At 49.9% G+C, this 23313-nt stretch overlaps 2 protein-coding genes and 1 long non-coding RNA gene across 7 annotated transcripts; all 3 read left to right on the forward strand.

Moving 5' to 3' along the window:
- Positions 1-1738: 1738 nt before the first annotated feature.
- On the forward strand, positions 1739-4254 carry LOC105983077. The gene is made up of 3 exons (XR_001174932.1): positions 1739-1806; positions 2232-2284; positions 3300-4254. It is a non-coding gene; the product is annotated as an uncharacterized LOC105983077 (long non-coding RNA).
- A 1412-nt stretch (positions 4255-5666) lies between these two features.
- Positions 5667-14093, forward strand: Mon1b (MON1 secretory trafficking family member B). 5 transcript variants are annotated; one of them, XM_013012961.1, is made up of 6 exons: positions 5667-5857; positions 6095-6252; positions 7935-8280; positions 8508-9327; positions 9840-9987; positions 12420-14093. In XM_013012961.1, the coding sequence occupies exons 2-6, from the start codon at positions 6097-6099 to the stop codon at positions 12618-12620; spliced, it is 1671 nt and encodes a 556-aa protein (XP_012868415.1). In that variant the 5' UTR covers positions 5667-5857; positions 6095-6096; the 3' UTR covers positions 12621-14093. The 5 variants fall into 5 exon arrangements, with proteins under 5 accessions (XP_012868415.1, XP_012868417.1, XP_012868414.1 ...); XM_013012963.1 differs by having other exon boundaries at positions 7951-8280; XM_013012960.1 differs by having other exon boundaries at positions 5857-5988.
- On the forward strand, positions 13585-22705 carry Syce1l (synaptonemal complex central element protein 1-like). The gene is made up of 9 exons (XM_013012694.1): positions 13585-13730; positions 16252-16265; positions 17257-17319; positions 18947-19006; positions 19218-19292; positions 20139-20186; positions 20464-20518; positions 21830-21893; positions 22514-22705. Exons 1-9 carry the CDS (start codon positions 13585-13587, stop codon positions 22703-22705), a joined length of 717 nt encoding a protein of 238 aa, XP_012868148.1.
- Positions 22706-23313: the final 608 nt, after the last annotated feature.

Here is a 23313-nt window from a genome sequence, read left to right on the forward strand (position 1 = left end):
GACAGCCACCTACCATTATCTTGGGAGAAGGGGAGGAAAGGGAAGGGCCTTCAGAGAAGGGAGGGCCAGAGGGAAGACCAATAGTTGGAGTCTGAGGAGTACTAGCACCTCTTAGAGGACAGTACCCAGTGCTCAGCAAGGTTCCTACATTTCCTATGTGCATCTTACAAGAAGCTTTCAGTCAGGGCTAAAAATAAAATTACATTGTCTCCAACCAAGCAGCTAGAGACCACGTTCATTATATACAACTAAAGTGGGCTGTGTATTGTGAAAGTACCTGGAAGAATAGCATTGCATGATTTTTAGAGACAAAAAAATAATAATAGTAAAAGTAAAGAAGGGGGGAAAGAAAAGGAAAAAGAGCCCTCTATCTCAAAAGGCACAGATGTTTCCTAATGCGAAAGATGTGGACTACAGCCAGTTTTCAAAGTCCCTTGAAATTAACAGGTTATATTGAAGGTGCTGCTGCAGCCTTTTCTAATAAATAAGAGTAGCCTCCTGTGACTGGTAAAGAACCTCTAAAGTCTGATTCTTAAATCCATTTCTAGAAGCCAATGAGGTGAACATAACATGGAATTTAAATTGTCAGAATCCGATACAATTAAAAAGGGCCAGACATTAGCTGGAAGACAATAGAGTACATGGTATGATGGAGAGTCCATTATAGATAAACATATTTTTCTACCTGTGCAAGAAATACCTAATACATGTGGCTTGAAATGTTTTTGTTGACTTCTCCTCCCTCAAGTTTAAGCAATTATCCTGATAAAATAATTTCGTAGCTGAACTTTGGTGGCTCGTGCCTGTAATCCTAGCTACTCAGGAGGCTGAGATTTGAGGATTATGATTCGACACCAGCCCAGACAGGAAAGTCTATGAGACTCCAATTAATCAGCAAAAAGCTGGGAGTAGAGTTGGGGCTCAAATGGTAAAGTACCAGAGTTCAAGTTCCAGTGCCAGTATAAAGATAGATAGATAGATAGATAGATAGATAGATAGATAGATAGATAGATAGATAGATAGATAGATAGATAGATAGATCTTGTTTCCTGAGGGAAAAAAGTAGACAATATTAATACAATATTCCTAAACATATCAATTATTTCTTGAAGCGACACCCAATATTGATGGTGGCAGCACCAACTACAGAAGCTACTTTGAAGGGATAAACGGTGATATTCTGTAGATTTGTGGCCATCTTCTTTGAAGATCTTCGTAAATAAAATAATCTATCATTGACAGAATGTTGAAATGGCTCAGCAAGTGTCGCAGCGGAAGCGCACAGGCCAGGGTGTGGGGTTAGAAGTACAGTACAGCAGCTCAAAAGTATACAAGAGACTTGAGAGACTCTTTGTCCTTAAGCAGAAAGAAAATCATAGAGACACAGAAATAGAGATGTAGAACTACACCTGGTTTTCATGCTGACATGTCAGACTCAGTGCTTTGGGGCTCTTGGTGTCTTCAGCTCACAGCCCTTCTGGCACCATTCCTCCTACAGTCTTCCTCTGTTTGAATCAGCTAGGTTGGCATCCATTAGTTCCCCGGCTAAAGAGTTAGCCTTTTCATTTCTCATGCATTAAAAAAAAAAACTCCCAAGGAAGTCTCCTATTGGTCCACCCAGGATCACATGTCCTTGCCAGAACCAATCACTGTGGCCTAGCTGGGTTACTCTGATTGGGTAGTTCAGGTCTTCCTTCTGAGTCCAGACAAGGATGGGATTGGTCAGGAGGGTTCCATGGGTGAAAGAGGAACAGCAACTTTCAGAAGGCAGGATGGAAATTACAGCTCACTCAGCCAAGTCTGGCTGTGAGTGATCTTCCTCAGAAAGAAGGAGGTCAGTGGAAATATTCCACAGAGTCTATCCAGGTGGGCTGCAGATAGCTCCGCCCACCCCTTTCTCCCTGAGTAAGATCTACTCAAAGATAAACTAGGAAAAGAAGGGGGACTGAAGGTGTAGCTCAGCAGTACAGCATGTGCCTGGCACACAGAAGGCCCTGATTTGATCTTTGGTAATGCCAGAAACAATACAACAAAAATCATCATCAGGTACATGCTGAGATTTGGGATGAGAGTTAATTATTCTCTCTCTCTCTCTTTTTTTTTGTCCTTTGATGTTATTGTTGCTGTTTTGTTTTCAAATGACCCTGGGGTTTCAACTCAAGATCTGGTCCTTGCTAGGCAAGTGCCACTTGACCCAAGCCTCCAACTCTTTAAACTTTATTTTCCAATAGGGTCTCAAGTTTGGATCCTCCTACTTATTCCTTCTGAATAACCTGGATTACAGGTATGATTTCCCCCATGCCTGGCCCATGTAATGGCTCGCTAAATGTGGACATTGTATTATGTTCCAACCAGCGTTTCAGATACTACATTGGGCCAAGCTGATCTCAGAAAGTCTGTAGGTTCTCACAAGTCCGAAATGTTTAAAGCACCTACCTGTCACCCTATCAAAACACACACACATAGAAAAACCAAACGAAACATGGTTTTGTCTGCCATCTACTGGTTGTTGGTGAGAAAGACGATCATCTTTATGTGTGTAAAAGACCTTATCCTTCCATTTTCTGTGTATGGGCATCACAAAGGCTCCTAGGCATTTTCTTCAACTTACTGAGGCATGCCCCCCAAGTTGCCTCTCGGCTGAGAACAAAAGCAAATTCTCCAGAGCTTTCAGGTCCTCGGCTGGTCCCTGTTAACAGGTGTTTCAAAGCTGCTTTTGCTAAGGAAGCACTGATTTCTGGCTTGGACCTACAAATTAACTGAAAGCCAGAGAAAAGTATGGCATCCCAAATCGGAAGCTGGCATCTCACACCTGTAATCCTAGCTACTCAGGAGACTAAGATCTGAGGATCATGTTTCAAAGCCAGCCCAGACAGGAAAGCCCATGAGACTCTGACCTTCAATTAAATACCAAAAAAGCCCTAAGTGGAGCTGTGGCTCAAGTGACAGCACACCAGTCTGAGTGAAAACTTCAAGAAACAGTACCCAGGTCCTGAGTTCAAGCCCCAGTACTAGCACTAATGAAATATGACATCAAGGTTCGCCTACCATTGGAATGTCTTGTCTCTAGGATCTCTAACAATGCTTCCTCTTTCGATTCTGATGCTGGTAATCTTTCTCCTCTGTTTTATCATTTAAGTACAAATCTTAGTTATTTTCCTGACCTTTGCAAAAACGTTAAGTATTTTAGGCTGATTGTATCTCTTAGCTGTATGTTTCCTTTTACTGGATTCTATTCCTATCTTTATTATTCCCGTATTTCTTACTTGCTTCAAGTGTAATTTCTCTTCATTTTCCAGCTTCATTGGTGATGAAGGACATTTCATCATATCGACCTGGCATGTATAGAACTATAAACTTACTTATGAGCTGTAAAAAATGAGTGGCGAGCGAGAGCAACCAATACAAACTCAAAGCTTTATGGGGGGGGGGGGACAGACCTGCCAGGCTGCTTCAAGCAGGAATGGAGGCAGCAGCCATGGACAGGTGTGGATTTAAACACAATTTCAGAAGACAGTCCCATAGGTCACTAGGGCAGTCCCATGGGTCATTGTGTAGACTATGGGAATTTGGGGGTGGGGTCAGTTACAAGCAGAGGTGTTATGAAGGTGTTATGTGGACCACAGGAATTGGGAGGAGAGTCACATTCTGAGAAGGAGTCTAGTGAGGCTGTTGTAACTGGGGTGGGAATTTGTATGTCACTCCAGGAAAACAATACAACATTGGGGAAATAGAAACTTAACAGATTTTTGTAAACAGGTAGGGACACAAGTCAGCAAGCTGACTCTAAGACCTTAGATGAACACCAGTTTAGGCTCTGCAATTTTTATTTGTTGTGCTTTCATGTTCATACAATCAATGATACTAATATATCATGGGATTTATTACATAATTTGTGGGTTAGTATGCAGAAGATTGGATTAGTTTATAAAATTGGAACCATTCCCAGACAGCTTTGGCTAACAGTTTCTATTTTCATTCTGTTGTAATCAGGAAACGTATTCTGATTTACTTTAAAAAAAAAAAAGTTTCATGGTCCCATTTGTTGAGTGTAGCTGGTTATAATGTTTTCACAAATGTCTTAAATCAATTAAATATCTGCACATATCTGCTGCACCCATATTTCTTTCTGTTTACAGGCACTGCTAATTGTTGCACCTTGTATTATGACTTCCATATTTTCTCCTGAGTTTTGCCAAATTAAGAGTGATATACTTTGTTGGGGTTTCGTTGTTGTTGTTTCGGTTTGGTTTGGTTTTGGTGGCACCTGGGTTTGAAATCAGGGCCTTGAGCTTGCGCTCTGCCACTTAAGTTGCGACTCCAGCCTTTTACACTGTGTATTATTATTATTATCATTATTATTATTATGTTAACTTGGGGTCTTGAGTTTTTTTTGCTCAGGGCTTGCCTGACTTCTGTCCTACTTATATTCCTTCAGCTGGAATTACGGGCCTACAGTCACGCTTGGCTTAACGGTGGAGCTGGAGTTAGATGCCCGAAGTGTGATCCTCGTGGTCGTTTTCCTGCGTGGGGATGTGCCTGGAAGTTTCGTGTGTCAATGTGCGCACATTTGGAACTGCCGCGTCTTCTGGACGGAAACGTGTTCTTGACTTTTAAGCCGTCGTGACGTAACCCACTTCCCTCTCCCTTACCTTGAAGTGGGTTTTCTCTGATCATGAATACAAGAACGGGGGCTTCTACTTGGCAGCACCATCGAGTCAGGCGAATCCTGTGAGGCCAGCGGGGTCTACAATGTGCTGTCACTGTCACGCTCGTGAAGTGGGGGCCCCGAGCCCTGGGGGTGAGGGGTCCTGTCCGGGGAGTCCGCTCGACTCCTCCAAACTTACCATCCAGGAGAGGCTGGCTGGCGGGACCGATGTCCCCGCCAGCCCAGGAGCGCTGGGGAATTGGGTGGAGGATGGAGTCCTAGGCCCAACCTAGGGGGCTTCTCCCGACAGGGGCAGGGGTGGTGCCATTCATCCGGAAAGGGGGAAGCCAGCGGTGACCACAGATGCAGAGACAGAACTTGAGATGAGAGGGAACGGGGAGGAAGGGAGGAGAGCATTCTTCCGAGGGAAAGCACGGTCTCGTTCCACCACTGAGTTTCTCTTTGTAGAGTGGATCCTGAGCAGCCCTTCGGCTAAGGGCAGAAACCTACGAATAATTCCCAGCTCCGAGAAGCCCGCCTCTTACTGGAGGATCGGAGTCCTATTGGCTGGCCAGTCTGCGCGCGGCATTCCGATTGGAAGCGGTGACTGCCCATCAAGCTTCCACCCCCACGAATCCCAGCACTTCTCGGGGGTTGAGAAGGGGTCTCAGGTCCGAGGGAGCACACTTGCGGGTGCTACAGACCTATCGATTAAGGCTGCAAAATCCTCCTGTGCAAAGAACAGACTGAGACCTGTGGTTCTGACCAGGGAAACGTCAGTCAAGCGGTGGGCGGGTGCAAACAGCAGCCCAAGCACAAGGAAGGTACAAACTGGGCGGGGGGGGGAAAGCGGACGGATTCCTCCTGATTGGTCCAAAAAGGGGGTGGGCCCTCCCTCTCGACTCCGGGATTGGCTGAGCGCGGGCCACGCCCCCGCACGCCAGCAGCCCTCGGCGCGAAGCGGGTCGCGCTCGGTCCGCTTCACGTCTGCGGCGGCTTCGGCGGGAAGTGGCTGCTGACGAAAATCGTCGGGTACCGGGTCAGCTCCGACGCGGAGCCAGGAGAGACACGGGGAGGGACGGGCCGCGGCGGGCGGCGGGCGCCCCCGCGAGCATAGAACGCTCCCTCGCCGCCGGAAGTGCTTGCGGCGTGCGGCGTCCCAGCCGGAAGTGTGGCAAATTCCCAGCAGGACCCGGAAGTGTGGAGCAGGTGCGGCTCCGGGAAGTACCGGTGGCCGGCCGGTGGAGATTCGGGGTGGACACAGGTGTTTGTGTGTCTTCATCTGTGAGCCGCGGCGCGCCCGGAGCCCCCGCGTGTCCGGGGTGCGGGTTATTGCGAAGGTCCCACTGTCTGGGGAGAGCCTGCGCTGGGGACGCGTGTGATGGGCGGGGGTCCCCTGTAAAAGCGTCTTAAGAAGTTTCTTTTGCTGCCCCTCAACCCCTGCAGGGATGTGCAGATGGAGGCCGGAGGAGACACTGCTGTCCCGGGCCCCGGGGGCGCCGGGGACGTGGAGGACACGCGGGGCCCCAGTGAGGAGACCGGGAACGCTGCCGGGGATCACCCGGGCCCACCCGATCCTGGAGACCCGGCCCCGGGGGAGCCAGGTACAGCCCCCTCCACACCCCCCACCCTCACACACACACAGCGGGGGTCCTAGGAGCAACCCCTGGGGGTTGTCATTGTTAGGCGAGGTGGGGAGTTCGTGGGAGACCAGTGAGGAGCCTCAGGCGCTGAAGGAAGGAGCTTGGACCGCAGCTGGGTAGACTCACTGAGAGACGAAAAGGGGAGAGAAGAAAATCAAAGTGTTGTCAGTCGATGTTCACTCCCCTACACAGTGCCATGGTCCTGCTTGGATCAGTGAATGAGTAAAAGAATGGGGACAGAAGAGGGACTATTCATTAATGAAGTGATAGGGAGAAATAGGAAGTTAAGTCATTGCATCGGGAAAAGGGACCCCTGGAGGTCAGGGACCATTCATAGTTTACATCATCGGAGATACTGGGGGGGGGGCAAGTGTTAGCGGGAGTTTATGGTGATTGATAGGACAGGAGAATTAAAAGGATATTTGGAGAATCAGATGATCAGTAGGGGAAGATTTGACCTGCTTAGTGGATACGTACCAGTTGTCTTTGGGGAAGTTGATGGGAGTGATTGAGAATCCTTGCTCATTTATTATTTTGGAATCAGTGGATGTTGATGGGACCATTGGAAAGGATTAGTAGGCATCACTGAGAGCAAATGGGAAGCTCTTTCAAGACTTGGGAATTGACAGGTAAAGGCAATGACTGAGGGGAGGTAGTTGGGGTTTTTTGTTGTTGTTATTTGTTTTGTTTTGTTTTTGTAACAGGAGTTGTCCGTGAATAACATTGAGAGAATATGAGGTCATTGGGATTTCCTGGGCAAATTACAGCAACATAGCTTCTAATGGATAATAAATGACGGCTCTTGATGAGGCAGTAAACATCAGTAGGAATAAATGGTAGTGTAAGGGGAAGAAGCGGTGGGAATCTTTGAAGCAGTGGGTTGTATGAAAGCTACTGACAGTCATGGAGAAGGGCAGTGGAGGTCATCATAGCCCTGTGTGTTAGTGGAAGTTCATGGTTGTCATTAGTAGAAGAAAGGGTAGATAATGGTGTTAGCTAATTTGTAGATGGGGCAGTCAGTGAAAGTCATTCATATGGGTTTGGTTGGGATGTTATAATGTATCTGTGGAAGCAAATAGGGTTCAGTGACTGGGGATGGGGGGGACTCGACGATCTGGGTGACATCAAGAGAACTAACATCACTGAAAATATATAAATGCTTGACTGCAAGAGTCAGTGGGAGGAGACTCATTAGCGATCAGTGGACATCAGTGGGAATAAAGGGGTTAGGGAAATCAGAAGTTGGGGAAATGATATAGAGAGAGATAGTCATAGTAGTCAGTGGTATAGGTATCAGGAGATAGGGGATCAAGGGGACTATTGAAGGCAAAGGAATCCATGTTCAATCAGAAGCCATGGAACGCTTTGAAGACTTGGGAGTAGCCATTGTTGCCAAGGGAATAGTTAGATTGAGACACAGCGGTGAGTGACAGTGAGTGCCAGTGACAGCATATTGGGTCACTTGGCCACTGGAACCTTCAGTGCGAGTAGACATCATTTCCAGGGTCCCAGTCATCAATTGCTGGGAGTCACAGCCCACTAAGTGTCAAGGGAGATACCCCTCATCAGGCTGAAGTTGGTGGGGGGCTGGAAACAATTGATGGATTCGGGGGAACATGGGGTCAGTGGGAATCCACCTGCAGATGACTTGCCTTTCAGAGTCCGAGGCCAAGGATGAGCTGTCCAACCTCCTGTCGCCACTGCCCATGTCGGAGGCCCCGGCAGACACCTTTGAGCCAGAAAGGACTGCGGCCTCCGACAGGGTTCCCATTCACGGCCCTGACATCGGCTCTGGAGGCCAGGGCGGGGACCCCAGTGACGAGGACTGGCGCTGCCAACGGAAGCACGTGTTTGTACTGAGCGAGGCTGGCAAGCCGATCTACTCACGCTACGGCAGCGTGGAGGCCTTGTCAGCCACCATGGGGGTGATGACAGCCCTGGTGTCCTTTGTGCAGAGCGCCGGAGATGCCATCCGTGCCATCTATGCCGGTAAGTGAAGGGTGGGGGGTGTGACTGGGAATGTGTCTGCGAGGGCTGGGCATCTGTCTAACGAGCTGTGGCTAGATCTGCCTGCCTACCTGAGCCACTGTCCGGCCACCAGAGGTGAGCTGGAGTGAGTAGGCAGTCTGCCAGGGGTCTTCACTGAAGCGCCCCTCTCCCCGCCATAGGCCTTTCCTGATCTGTCTCTCCCCTGACCTGCTCCTTCCCTCCCCCAGAGGACCACAAGTTGGTGTTCCTACAGCAGGGCCCACTGCTGCTGGTGGCCGTGTCTCGGACTTCACAGTCAGCAGCACAGCTGCGGGGGGAGCTGCTGGCTGTGCACGCACAGATTGTGAGCACATTGACACGAGCAAGTGTGGCTCGCATCTTCGCGCACAAGCAGAACTACGATCTCCGCCGCCTGCTGGCAGGCTCAGAGCGCACCCTGGACCGGCTTCTGGACAGCGTAGAGCGAGATCCAGGCGCCCTGCTCCTGGGTGCTGTGCGCTGTGTGCCCCTGGCCCGGCCGCTGCGGGAAGCACTGGGCACACTGCTGCGGCGTTGCACAACACCGGGCCTGGCCCTGTCAGTGTTGGCAGTTGGTGGCCAGCTGATAACAGCAGCTCAGGAGCGCAATGTGCTGGCCGAGTGCCGGCTGGACCCCGCGGACCTTCAGTTGCTGCTTGACTGGGTGGGTGCCCCAGCCTTTGCTGCTGGTGAGGCCTGGGCACCAGTGTGCCTGCCCCGCTTCAACCCCGATGGTTTCTTCTATGCCTATGTGGCACGCCTGGATTCTATGCCAGTCTGCCTGCTTCTGCTTGGCACCCAGCGGGAAGCCTTCCACGCCATGGCTGCCTGCCGGCGAATGGTGGAAGACGGGATGCGTGCCCTCGGGGCCCTGCGAGCCCTTGGAGAGGCTGCCAGCAACCCCAGCACCCACTGGTTAGGTGCCCCGGCCTACAGCGTGCAGGCTGTGGGGGCGCCTGGCCTCCGGCACTTCCTCTACAAGCCACTGGACATCCCTGACCACCACCGCCAGCTGCCTCAGTTTACCAGGTGGGCCCTGTGCAGTTGGCCAGGTGGGGAGACATCCTCTAACTCGTAGGCATGTCTCATGGGAGACAGCTAGTTGTGTCCTGGGGTTGGGAACCCTTTTTCTTGCCAAGGACTGTCGTGCGGATATTGATAATGTCAGTTATGGGCCATACAGGATGATCAGTACAGGCAGATAGCCTTGGTTAGCTGACAGGAAATAACAGAGCAATCCTGTGTCTGCTCTGTCATGCACCAAATGATTTCTAGTGGTTTCCCCACCCTTACCCGAGGGAAAGAATAGTTCTCTGATAATGGAGGTTCAACCACCAATGGAAAGGAGTCCCAGTCTAGTGGCACAAAGGGCCTAGTACTTAGGGAACCCCTGTTACATGGGGAAAGCTTGGCCTCCATGCTGCTGAGAATCCTCAGCCCCTCTCCCCCCCTACTTAACTGAAAGCTGTAGATGGAGAAGAGATAAGCCAGCCAAGAAGGCCCCGACTCACCTTGCCCTCTTCCTCCCTCCCTCATGGCAGCCCTGAGCTGGAGGCTCCCTACAGCAAAGAGGAGGAGCGGCAGCGGCTGTCTGACCTGTACCACCGGCTACACGCCCGCCTCCACAGCTCCTCCCGACCCCTGCGCCTCATTTACCACGTGGCCCAGAACGAGACACTGCTGGCCTGGGTGAGTTGAGTCGGAGCCTCACATGATGCATTCCCCACTTTCCCTGTAATACATCCTTTCAGATTCCACCAACTGCTCCATGACCATGGTCATTTTACTGGTCTAGTGTCCAGTCCAGCATCATCAGCAAAAGCTTAGCCGACAACACCATCCTACTATTACATACTTTCCACCACCTAAGACCTTGCTGCTGTGTGCAGCTTCTATATTCATTTTGCTTCTCCCCCTTCAGTAGGCAGAAACCTTTTAGCAAACATCCCTTGAATTTTCCCATTCAAGTCCATGACTGAGTCACCCAGCACTTTTTGACTACTATGGGTTGTGTCTCATGTTGTGTCCTCTATCTGGAGTTTCCTTTCTGAGTTCTTGCCTGCCTCTCTTGTGGCTCTGTTCAAGAGTAGTTCCCAAGGAAGCCCAGTCAAGGTGACCCCATGGGAAACGAAGTCTCTGGTAGTTTATTAAGTAACTCATTGTACATTTGTGGAGGGGCGGGGGGCTTGTTTTAGGCTGGGGATTTTATTTTGATTTTTAAAACTTTCACTTCAAGTAATTTTCCACTTAAGAAGTTGCCGGTCTAGTTTTCAAAAATTAACACGAAGAGGCCCTTTCACTTCATTTCTCCAAAAGTCAACATCTTACAAAATCACAGTAACTTACCCAACCAGGAAATTCCCATGGCTGCAGTTCACAGTCAATCTATACACTTCATTTACATTCCACAACTGACCATTTGTGTCATTTTAATGGTCCAGAATGTGATCCTGGGATCACATACGGGGATTTACTTATGGTGCCTCCCTTGTCTCATTTATTCTGGAACAGTTCCCAGTCTTTTTGTCTTATGGCATTGGAACTGATGAAAGTCAGTTTGTAGAGTACCCCTCAGTGGTGTTTTTCTCATAGTATGTCATGATCTTATTGAGATCTGCCTTTCGGCAGAAATCACCCCAAAGTGATGTGTGCCTTTCTATACATCTTGTTGAGAGCATATGACGTCAGTATGTCCTGTGGATGATATATTATGTCAGTGTGTCCTGTGGATGATGTCAGGCCTGGCCACTTTGTCAAGGTGGTATGCTTCACATTTCTCCACTGCAAAGTTAGTATTTTCCTCCTTGTAATTAGTACATGCTTGTCAGTTATGATTACTATACCAATGTCATGTCTTTCATCATTCTTTTCACTCACTCATTGTAACAGCCATTACTTACTTGGACTTGAAACGGTTAATAGTCTCATGTTTCCCCCAATGTTGCTTTCTAACTCCACCCTCCTTTCTCATTTTATACTTTGAGATTCTAAGAAGGAAGAATTTTCCTTCTTCTGTTTATTTGTTAAGATTTTCATGCTATATAAATGTGGTTTCATGGATTTGTGCTTAATTTAGCGGGCTAGAATATCTTTTCTAACATGTATTTTGGTGCTGAATTTGTCTCTGATTTAGCTAGTGGGAGTCCTGCATTAGCCAAAATGAGACCTGTGTCTCTCTTAACGCATTCCTGTTAGCTTACATGCAGTCCTAGACTCTGCCGTTTTTCCAAGAAATCTGCATGCTTTTTAGTAGAGAATAACATTCAGAGAGCAAAATAATAAGTCAGGTGGTCAGGAGAGATCTCCGTAATGGGCGGGCCTCCAAGTGGAGAAAAGAGGTAGCCGGCCACATGGTTATCTGCAGGAAGAGGACACCTAGCAAAGGGAAAGGACTCTGCCAATGCTGCCAGAATTGCCAAGGCCCCCTGTGTTGAGGGACAGCATGGTGAGGATGAGCTGCAGCAGGAGAGAAGGGCGGCAGGTGAATAGGGGCAGGGGAAAAGTACTGCTGACCCATGGAATCAGGTCTTTCAAGTTGTTGTGAAGATAGAACTTGTGTTCCTCTTAGATTACTCCTTGGCTATAAATAATGAAAACTGAGATGTGTAGAGCAGGAATTGCTCACTCACTGTGCAGCTCTATGACTTTTATCCCTTTCTCACAGATAAGCAAACCAAGGGCTCTCAATAGTAACATATAGCACCTAGCTTACTCTGTTTTTTAAATTTGTTTTCTTTTTTCCAGTCCTGGGGCTTGAACTCGGAGCCTGGGCTCTGTCCCTGAGCCTCTCTGTGCTCAAGGCTAGTGTTCTATCACTTGAAACACAGCACCACTTCTAGCCTTTTCTGTGTATGTGGTACTGAAGAATCAAACCCAGGGCTTCATGCATGCTAGGCAAGCACTCTACCACTAAGCCACATTCCCAGCCCCCTGGCTTACTCTTGCCACAATATTACCTACTAACCTGCCTTAGTTGAGAGTCCATTCAGCCCCAGGTCGGAGTTGATGCCATCTTCATCTCCCAAGCTTCAGGATGCAAACCTAGGACTGGGTTTCAGGGGACAGGACTGTTCATGGCTCACTCTAGCCCATCTGATTCTGTCTCCTCCCAATCCCTCCAGGTGACTTCCAAATTCGAGCTTTATACATGCCTCAGCCCCTTGGTGACCAAGGCAGGTGCCATCTTGGTTGTGACTAAACTGCTGCGCTGGGTGAGGAAAGAGGAAGACAGGCTCTTCATTCGTTACCCACCCAAATACTCCACACCTCCAGCCCCGTCTGCAGACCAAGCTCCCCACAATGGCTTCTTCACGGGACTCTAAATGATGGAGCTCCCAGACTGTTGGGAGCGACCATTTTTGTCTGTTACCTTCTGTCTCCGCCCTGGAAATGTGGATGGGGATCCATCTGTGACTAGTCCCTATCTCCATGGACAGTTGGGGACAAACCTGAGGATGTCCCCACACTTGGGAGATGGGCAGCAGCAGCCAGGGGCACAGGCTGCCTGCCTTCTCCCACCCTTCATGTATCTGCACCTCTGGGAAAGCCTTCAGTCCTTTTCCCCTCCCTCTTCTGGACATGCTGGACTTGGATGTTACTCTAGCCTGCCAAGGGCTTCCCCTCCATCATGCTTCAGAAGTCTGGGACTCCGAGGGTGATCCACAGAGGTTCTAGAAGGGGGAGAACAGAGGCCTGAGAGTATTTTAAAGAGAAAATGACACAAAAGGCCTAAACTCCAAGCCCCACCAAGTTATTCCTTGCCCTCCCTGTATTTCAGTTCATTTTTTACCCTTCCACAAAAACTGGGCCCCATCATCTGGAGGAGGAGGCTGGCTGTCCACTAGGACACAGAGCACATGGCTTCTCCCTACAGTGGCTGAGATCTGGACTCTACAAAGTAGAGAGGTGTACGTAGCTTGTAAAGCCCTTCTTCCCCGTGAAACCGAAGTGACTTTTTCTTCTAGGCTCCTTAAAGAAGATTTATAAACAGAAAGGGTTGAAACTCTCAAGTACCACATGGTTCATTCACATTGTCCCCAACTTAGCCTACAACAAAATAAGCAGTCTAAAGAGGGTGAGGCCTCCCTAGACTGGTGTGTGTGTGCGCCTGACTCTCACCCCCCCGCCGCTCCATACCCTACCACTGCCCTTGTTCATATGGTCAATGGCGCGTGCGCGTACGCGCGTGTAAGGTCAGCCAGGGCGTGGGATGTTCTGCGCCTGCTCAGAGCAGAGCATCCGGTTTCCTGGACGCTGGTATTTCTGGACTACGTGAGCCTAGCACGCATGCGCGCTGCCTCCCACCGTCACGTGCCCCACCAGCGCTCCTGCGCAAACCCCCTGCTGGAAAACGGCGGGGAAGCCGGAGCCTTCGGAGGGAAAGTGGCGGGAATCCCCGGAGGAGGCGTCCACGGAGGAGGCGGCGGCCGCAGGTACCGGGGGACAGTGGGCTGCGCCCCTCTCCCGGCAGAGGGGAGGGAGGGCGTTGTTGTTTCTTTAAATAAGTTTCTAAGCGTTTTAATATCAACACTTTTAACCGTTCCACGAGGTGGAAATAAATGAGAAGCACCTTGTGATGTGGCCCGGACGGACTCGAGGGGGGGCTCCCGGGACCCACGGCCTACGCCGGTCCCCCCGCGTGCCTCGCTTTCAGCCGGGGAGGATGGGGTGCGCGCGCGTGTGCATACACACACGGGGTGCGCGCGCGCACACACACACACACACACACCCCGTGGTCCAGCCCCCAGCCTGGACCCCGCTTCACTCAGCATCTCCGTGGAGAATGGCCTTGCCTCCAGGTGAGCGGGGCCGAGGAGGGGCGCCCAGCCTAGAATCCAGCCGAAAGATCTCCCAGCGCAGGGCCCACTGGGCGCCGCGCTAGCCTACGGTTTTCTTCTCTTTCCATTCTAGAAAGCTTCACAGTGTACCAAAGTAGAGGAAAAGTAGCGTGAACACCCAGCACGCTTCACTGTGCTTCAACAGAGGACCTTGTCTGCCTCTTTGTGTCCCCCTTCCCACACGTTCTTTAAACCACTATATTCACAAACACGGAAGGTCGCATCTGGTTAGACCTATCGATGCAAAAATCAAATAATGATGGGCTGTTTGTGTAATTTCCAGTCCTTGGATGTGAGCTCTATTAGAACAGAGACTTACTTGATCACTATTTTCTCAGCCAAGGCCTGATGAGTATATAGACGATGCTCAGGAATTTCATAATGTGTAACTAATGCAGTCACTTTAATCCAGAGTTTGTCTTAGATTAGAGCCACAGGTGACAGACTGTCAAAAAAAATGATACAGATGAAATACAAAGAGATCCCATTAAATGGGTCTCCAAGAATGTTAAAACAAATTTTGATGATGACCTTGAGGATTCCTCACAGCCAAAGTTAGGATTACTTTCCTCAGCAATAGAGAAAAAATATATATCAAATTACCAATACTAATCCATCAGATTGGTGTTGTATAAAGGGAGGGATAATACCAGCTCTGGTGAAGCAGGTAGTCCCTTGCCTCACTGAGACTGGACCAGTGAAGGATTCACTAGGGGCAGGCTGACAGGGTATTTTGGTATCTGAAGTGCCACTCCACACCTGCAGCCACCATGCGAGGTCATCAAGAGAGTTCACAAATGTGAGCACCGGGTGTGGTTGGTGGCGTGTCAAGGAAGACTAAACACAAGGAGGAACCAAGAGAAATGGCCAAGTTTCAGGACCCCCGTGCCTGCAGCAGAAGGCCTGTGAGCTAGACTGGTGTGCTAGTCATAAAAAATTAATTGTAAGTGGATAAGATCATTTTCCCAGGCACAGAATGAGAACTCATATTTTTATTAGTGAAAGGCTAGCTGAGATTGAAAAAAAGGAAGAAAAGAGATTACTCAGTACAGCCTTAGAGTGTTACACAGTATAAAGTGTCTGAATGATCAAGGCGTAACAGCTATGGACAGTGTACAGGAATGGGGGAGGAAGGGAGCAGGACTGAAGGCATTTTTTTGTGTGATATATAATTTTATTTTTCCTTAAGGAAAATATGGGTAGTGCTATCTATGTTACTTTAAACTCTAAGGGGAAAAGAGGGCAATTTTTGTCGTCTGAGGATTACAGGTTAATAGCAGGTGATATTAAAAATCTGATTTTGTTGTTTGTCCAGCTCTTGCTTGGTAGATTTCCCTCTGTAATAGGAAATGCACACTAGTAAATTAAATAATTATTAGTGAATCACAATGTCTGAAACTTGGGGGTTAGGGACAGATAGAGTATCTGTCCCAAATGGGAGCAATGTAGCCTATTTCTACAACTTTTGTGTACATCTGAAGTTATTTCAAAATAAAATGTTTAAAAGGGGGCTTGTACTCCCCAGGTGGTTGTGTAACATGGAATTTTTTAAAATTTGTATCACGATAGTAGGTTTTTGAAAGGTGTACTCATTCACCCATGGCCTTCTCATGATTAGTCCAGAAGAGGAAAAAAGCAGTAGAGAGGAAAAACACAGAAGGAGCTCTTTCAGAAATAGTTTGAAAAGCTAGCTGCAAAAGACAGGTAGGGGCAATTAGGGAAATTCTGTCTGATGATCATTAACCTTTCTCTAACAGTAAATAACAGGAAACAAATGTTCACCAGGAGGAGACTGCTTTGAAACGATTGTGTATATGTGCAATGGAACCTTGTGTCACTGGTAAAATGAACAACTAAAAATGTCACTGGTGTACGTGGTCAAGTGCAAAATACAAGATTGTATAACACAGTACTATTTACTTAGAAGGAAAACAGCTGAGGAACTTGGGGTAGAGGGAGGTTTTCCCAGTCCATAAGTACAGAAGTACTTCTGCAGTCAGTTTGGCAACTATATGCATTTGTACTCTGCCCAATTTTCACTGGAGTGGAGTGGCTCGTTGGCATTGGACCTTTCATAACTAACTTTAACGGTTTAAGATTTTCCTGTGTTTTGCAGTTTGAATTTTAGAAGTAACACGGGCTTATGTTGTATATTTAGTTTAAAAAATGCATATTGTTCTCAATCAGGATTTAAAGAAGACCTATACACAGTAATTACTTGAGGTAGACATGAAGCCCTTTTTAATATAAGGGTCTCCCTCTCCCCCATTTTCTCCTTTGCAGTTTCTTTGTTGAAGAAACCAGGCTGTGCTGAGCATTTCCAGGGGCATAATTTGACATGTTCATCAGCCCTTTGGAACCTGCCTGGCATAGTTCTATTTTTGTGTTTGTGTTTGTGTGGAAAAGACACCTCTCATAAGAAGTGTCGAGATTCTTCCATCAAAAGGTTTGTAACATCCAGTTGTCCTTTTTCTTTTTTCTTTTTCTTTCTTTCTTTTTCTGGTCCTGGGACTTGAACTCTGGGCCTGGGTGCTGTCCCTGAGCTCCTTTTGCTAAAGGCTAGCACTCTACTACTTGAGCCATAATACCATGTCTGGCATTTTCTGTGACTAATTGGAGATAAGAGTCTCATGGACTTTCTGGGCTTCAGATATCAGTTTCCTGAATAGCTAGAATTATAGGCATGAGCCACTGGTATCTGGCCCTTTTTCATGTTTTAATGTTAGTAGCTGTGAATAGCCATTCGATGTGAAGACTTTTTTGCCCTATTGCATTGGTAAGAACTTCATATTGACCTTTAGTAATGACAGCAGCAATAATGCATCCTCTCCCCGCACCCCTGAGTTTTATGAAGGAAATTCTGGGAGTGTTGTCTTTTGACCCCTCCTGAATGATCAGGAGCCTGATTCATCAGTCACACCATGAACTTCAGAGAACAAAAGAAGGTTCTTAAAGGCTCTTGCTCTGGCTGGAAACCAAAATCTTTACTTGGCTTGAACTCTGGCTTAGAGGTGTGCACTGAGATCATAGGGACTTCCTGCCATTCCAGTGGCCCTGGGTCTTTTCCTCTGTCCCTTCTCATTCCCAATGAGTCCTATAATCTGGGTTTTCCTCTCCACAGGGCAGGCCAAATCTTCGAAGATGAATGAAGACTTGCTGGCCACTGTGAAAAAGCTGCAGAAAGGTCCTGTGTCTTGTGTCTGTGTCTTGCCCTGGTGTATTAGGTCCAATGGCTCAAAACCCAGCCTCCTCAACCCATATACGGGGGCGGGGTGGGGGGCGCGGGGAAATGATCCCATTTCCTTTACTCCCTCATAATTCCATCCTGTAAGCCCAAACACAGACAGCCCATGGTTCCTGATGTTTAAGAGGATGGAAAAGCATGCCCTGACTTCTTATGTACACACACACACACCACAACCACCACCACCACACACCATATCATCCATTTTCCTGACTTGCTGTTTTTAAATTCTTAACTTTTTAGATTTTTTTTTTTTGGTTTGTGTTGTATAAGAATACATTCATGGGCTGGGAAGGTGGGTCAGTGGTAGAGTGCTTGCCTTGCATGCATGAGGCCCTGGTTTGATTCCTCAGCCCCACATAAGTAGAAAAAGCTGGAAGTGGCACTGTGGTTCAAGTGGTAGAGCGCTAGCCTTGAGCTGAAATGCTGAGGGACAGCGCTCAGGCCCAGAGTTCAGGCCCACAACAGACCAAAAAAAAAAAAAAAAAAGAATACATTCATGGATGTAGATTCTTTCTTCCTATGGCAAAGGGCAATGCAGATGGCTTTGACCTTGGCGTGCCCTTGGCTTTGCTGGGGAGATGGCTGGCCTCCAGGCTGGAGCAGAGTGCAGCTGGTGCTGGAGGTTGGTTAGAGCTTAGCTTCCTCAGTTTCACCTGCTGTCATCTATGTCTCCAAACAAAAGGGAACCTCCCCCTCCACGCTCCCCCCCCCCTCGCACTGTGGCTGCACGTGGGATGGTTGCCTGCACTAGAGTTCACAAAGAGATTGCTGGAAGCAAATCTCAGAAACCCACCCTGACCATCAGCAGTAAAATAAGACCTGGGATTTTTTTTTTTTTAAAAAATCAGTCATGATCGGCACCATGGACAGAGCTCTGTCTTTAGAAGTATGCAGAGTTGATGACCTGGGAAAAAGCAGGATGGGAGCTGATTAACTCCAGAATGTTTTAGGGGTTGACAGTGAGACCCAGCAGGGGTGGGGTGGCTTTAAGTCCCACCTCTGTCACCAATCTGGAGAGGGACAAGGAGAAAGGCTTCTCCCTACAGTGACAACTCTGTCGCTGGGGAATATACAGGGTGCCTCCGGCCACATAAAGCAGAGTTTCCTTCGGTTCAAGCAGATTCCACATTGCCCGGATGACAGTTGTTCTGCCCAACTCTGACTGCCTGGGGGCAGATGGGAGGTCACTGCTGTGATCACACCCCGCACTGATCTGTGAGCTTCCCACTCTGACCCAAGAAGCTGCCCAGACTGGCCTCCAGCCACGCCAGCCCCTCGCCTTGCGTCTTAGGAGGTGCCCATTACCTTCCTGCTCTTTGACACCCATCTCCCCTTCGCAGCAGGCACTGCCACCCAGATTGACTTCCATCTCTTCGCTGGACATCCATCTCCCCACAAGAATACAACTCCTGCCCGGGCCTCTCCGAAGCCCCAAGCCACAGCTCAATAAATAACAAGTGGTTGACAGCGACAGAGCCCCAGTACCAGCATACAGCCCTCCTCCCTCTGCCTGGGCCACAGGGCCTCTGCCTTTTCTGGCTCAATCTGTTTTTCTTCTCTCCAGAGGGAAGCCTGGAGCCTCAGATCAAGGACCTGATTAACCGTATTAATGAGCTACAGCAAGGTAAACTTGGGGACTCCCCCTGCCCTGCCCCACCCTGCAGACTGGCCAACAGGACGGCCCTGGACTTTGAATGCCTCCAACTCCTCATCTCTAAGATCCAAGAGCCCCACCCCTACCCAGGCTGCTAGAAGATGAACACACATTGTCAGCCTTCCCCAGAGAGCAGTGAGGCCGAAGCTGTGCTCACTCTGTCTTCTTGCCTTTGGCTCAGCAAAGCAGACATCCAACAAGGAACTAGGAGAGGGCCAAACTCTCCAGGAGATCCTGCTTCAACAGCTAGACTCCTGTAAGTGAGATCAGAAGAGGCAGGGACTCTTCTGACCCTCTCCCTGCAATGCTCCGAACCCACACAATCCAGACTGCCTCCTGCTGTGGGGCAGTCCTGACAAGGCTGCTTTGATGGTCCCACTCTCTTTCTGTCCCTCTCACTCTCCTGCTTGCTTTTGGATTTTCTTCCAGACCTCTATTTTTTTTCTTTATTTCCTCTAATGGGACACATTTCTTTTTAGACATCCTGTGATGTGTGCATCTAGCATCTAGGGCTATCCACAACCACAGAACTGATTTTTTTTCTCCCTGACTTTTTGGAAAGCTGAGGAGTATATGGAACTCAGGATTCAAATGACAAAATAGAACACTCAAAATTTGGGGGCTTTAAGACAAATTCATCTTTGTTGGGATGTCTGTCTTTGTGTTAATGAGTGCTCAGAATTGGGGGGCATTAGTATTCTACTTTGTCATTTGTATCCTGAATTCAATACATTCCTCAGCTTTCCAGGAAATCGGGGCGGGGGGGGGAACCAGTTCTGTGGCTGTGTCCAGTGAGAGAAGGGACAGCCTCCATGCTAGGATGAACACAGGAGCTGCTTCTAACAGAAGCTGTGCATTTATCTTTGTTGGGATGTTGTTGTGTTAGTTGTCTCCTCCACATAATATTTGTATATTCTTCAGGGCATTGACTCCTGGCAGGGAAGGGTGGAGGGTAGGGGAGGAGGGGTCAGGATGGCCCCCATGGGAGGTGAGGCAGGGCTAGCATGAAGTCTCTTCACCTGGGCTGAACAGAGCATTCTGTGTGCACTTGGACCCCTTCCATCAAGTCCCTGGGGGCTGAATGTGCCACTGTGTTTTCCAGTGAATGGAGAGGAAGCACACCTGGAGGAGGTCTTGAGAAAGAAACAAGGTATTTGCCACTTCCTGTATCCTACCCTGTGCCTCACAGGGGAACCCAGTCTTCCTGAGCAGCCACATGAGAAGCCCTGAAACCTGAGCTCCTGTCTGTGTGTGTGTGTGGGGGGGGTTGTCTTACCTCTCCTTCAGCTGCTTGTTCATTTCCAGGAGACACCCAACTCTCCCAGGGCACTCCACTACCCATTGCAATGTAGGGCTCCTTTCTTTGCCCACACCTTGTCTCATCAAGAGCTCCTCACGGCACCTCCTTGGTTTCCTTCTCTCCACAGAGGCACTGAAGATCCTGCAAGATCACTGGCACAAAAAGAAAAGCAAGGCTCAGTGGTAAGAGGCCCTTCCCAGGCTCTCCCCCACCTCCCCCTCCAGCAGAGGAGAAAGCATCTCGGTAGGACACACACTCCTCATCTTCTTTTCTGGCCAGGCACTTGTCCAGTTGCCTCTGATTTTAGGTGGTGGTAAGATTCACGCAAGAGCATCGTCACTCACTGCTGATCATTATTATGTCATCTTTCCCCACTGACTATCAGCTTCTCTGAGCCCTCCATCTATCCCTCTAGTTTAGGTTCAGTCATCCGCTAACTTTCCCATTCATCTACACCCATTCACCTACCCCTGTATCTGCTCAACTATGCGACTAAGTCACCAGCAAAGTTAGCCGTGTCTTCAACTTTGCATCTATCGAACCGTGCATTCATCTTTTCTCCCATCTTTCTTCTTTTTGCTGTTAGTAAGCCATTCTTTCTTATTTTTTCCCTAACCATCCATTCAGACAGGTGACCATCCTTCTTAAAGTCCTTCCATTGTTTTTCCATCCAACCATCATCTCTACTCAGCCATCATTCCTCTAGCCAATCACTCATCCAATCAACTGTTCTTTTCACTGTCTGTCCACCCTTCTCTTCATCCTTTGAGTCTTTGCTTAGCACATTTCTGGGGCCAGAGGCTGATGTTCTCATGCTGCCTGACTTTGTGTGGAGAACTTTGATGAGAGGTAGTGACTGTGTGTACATGATTAACCATGACACATGCATGCTCTGATGGATGTTTGTGTTCATGTATTTACTTGCTCTCACAATGACCCTCATAGGAGTTAATGTCACCCTCCCGTTGCTATACCATTTTATGTGCGAGGAAACTGAGAACCATGGGTGGATTATATCTAGCCTTCAGATCATGGCTGTAGAATCCATGATGAAAAAAAAAATCACACCTCTTAGGAAGTTTTCTTGGTAAGGCATGAAATGGATAGAGTAGACAACTTGACAGGTTCACACTCACCTGAAGAAAGGTGATGGATGAAGATTGTGAGCAGAGCGCCAACCTCCACTCCCACTGGAGACTCAGGGCGCATCAGGGTGTGCCTGAGGGTGGTCTTTCCCTCCCCAGGAAGCACTTGGTGCAGAACAATGCAGAGCACCTCCCTGACCAGAACGCTCAGCTGGCAGAGACCCATAGAGAGGATGCTGGGACACCCCCCAAGCCTGGGTGTGGTGGGCCTCTGGGGGGAGCGTGGGAGTGGGCTGCACAGCTTGTGGGAAGGAGGGAGCACGAATGAGGAACCCCAGATCCAGAGGCTCTGGGGGGCTGGGTATCGGCTCTAAACTGTGATGTCTTGTTCTTGGATGTGGGCCCCAGGTTGGATATGGGAGAGCAGCTGGAGGATCTGATGTACCAGCACAAGGACCTCTGGGAGTTACAGGTGAGCCCGGCTTCTACGTGCCCGCTGCTCAGGCCCAGCACTGTGGAGAGCTGGGGCTCCTTTCTTCCTGCTACCTTTGGTTTTGAATCAGGGCACCCCACCTCCCCCCAGCTTGCTGAAGATGGAGCTGTGGGAAAGCCTTGCTCCAACTGTGGCATTTGCAGCGGGCAGCGCTGTAGCAGGGAGAGGCAACAGTGACCCTCAGGGCAGGGCACAGCTGTTACACACACACACACACACACACACACACACACGGGGAGGCAACGGGGAGGCAAACCCAGACGCTAACCGAGAAAGGCTAGGCAGATGGTGTGACCCGTGGGGCAGGCCAGGAGCGGGTGACACGTGAGTAGAGGGGCGAAGCTGTGCCTTGTGGGTGCGGTGTGTGGCTTCAGCATTTCCCCAGAAGCTGCCCGAGCGTAACTGGGAATATTGGCTGAGGACAGTGGGAAGAGGTGAAATCTGAGCTGTTCATAGGGCCTCCTTCTGCAGCGGAAGCCGTGCATGCGTTCATAATTGAATGAATGAGCTGATGTAGTGCAAATTGCCTGAAGCGCAAAGGGGGAGGGCGGTCGGTGTAGCCGGACAGATGGACAGGCCAGGGGCCTCTGACCTCACAGATGCTGGAACAGCGGCTGACCCAGGAGATACAGGCCCTGGAGAGAAGCCTGGAGCACCTGCTGGCTGAGAGTGAGGCGGGCGCGGGGTGTGGTATGGGCGTGGCCCGCGCTCCAGGGGGCGGATGGGCGTGTTCATCTCGGGAGAACGGGGTTGGATGTTGTCAGAGCTCGGGGGCGTGGTCTGAGCTCTAGGGGCGGGGGGCGTGCCCGGAGCTCGGGTTGGGCGTGGCCTCGCTGACACCCCGCCCCCGCAGGGCAGCAGCTCAGCGTGCGGCTGTTGGAGGTGGAGCGCTCGCCGGGGGAGTCGCTGGGCGCTTGCGCGGAGGACAGGTGAGGTTAGGGCCGCGTCCTGTGCGGCGTTCCTCAGGCCTCTGTGGCTTCCTCTGTGCTCCCCGCCGACCCGCGCTGTCTTCTCTCTGCGCCTCTCCACAGGCTGCAAGCGGAGCCCGTGTCCGCAGAGGAGAGGTAGGCGCCCAGGGGACGCCGAGGCGCGCGAGGTCCCCGGGGGTCCCCGGAGGGAGGCCCGGGGAGCAGGGGTCGGACACCGGGCCCGGCCCGCAGCCTGACCCCGCTGCCCGCAGGCCGGCCGTCGGCGCCCCCGCGCCCGCCTCGAGGAGCGGCTGGAGCCGCAGGTGGAGCTGGCCCTGAGCGCGGCCCGGACCCGCCCGCCCCGGAAATAAAGACCGCGATTCCCAGGCCCCCGAGTCCGTGCTCCCGGCGCCGCTGGGGGTGGGAGCCAGGGCGGGGAGCCGGCCCCGGGCCCCGAACGATGCTCCGGAATCGGGGGTGCCAGGGCCCCC

Source organism: Dipodomys ordii, unplaced genomic scaffold (assembly GCF_000151885.1).
Source record: "Dipodomys ordii isolate 6190 unplaced genomic scaffold, Dord_2.0 Scaffold18, whole genome shotgun sequence".
In the NCBI taxonomy this organism is placed as follows: domain Eukaryota; kingdom Metazoa; phylum Chordata; class Mammalia; order Rodentia; family Heteromyidae; genus Dipodomys; species Dipodomys ordii.

Excerpts from the sequence above, each read along its gene's own strand:
- Syce1l (XM_013012694.1), top strand. The coding sequence starts at position 13,585 with ATGCGCGCTGCCTCCCACCGTCACGTGCCCCACCAGCGCTCCTGCGCA. Across the intron at positions 20,187-20,463 it reads GGTCTTGAGAAAGAAACAAG|AGGCACTGAAGATCCTGCAA; the intron begins GTATTTGCCACT and ends TTCTCTCCACAG. Across the intron at positions 21,894-22,513 it reads AGGACCTCTGGGAGTTACAG|ATGCTGGAACAGCGGCTGAC; the intron begins GTGAGCCCGGCT and ends CTGACCTCACAG.
- Mon1b (XM_013012961.1), top strand. The coding sequence starts at position 6,097 with ATGTGCAGATGGAGGCCGGAGGAGACACTGCTGTCCCGGGCCCCGGGG. Across the intron at positions 8,281-8,507 it reads CATCCGTGCCATCTATGCCG|AGGACCACAAGTTGGTGTTC; the intron begins GTAAGTGAAGGG and ends TCCCTCCCCCAG. Across the intron at positions 9,988-12,419 it reads ACGAGACACTGCTGGCCTGG|GTGACTTCCAAATTCGAGCT; the intron begins GTGAGTTGAGTC and ends CAATCCCTCCAG.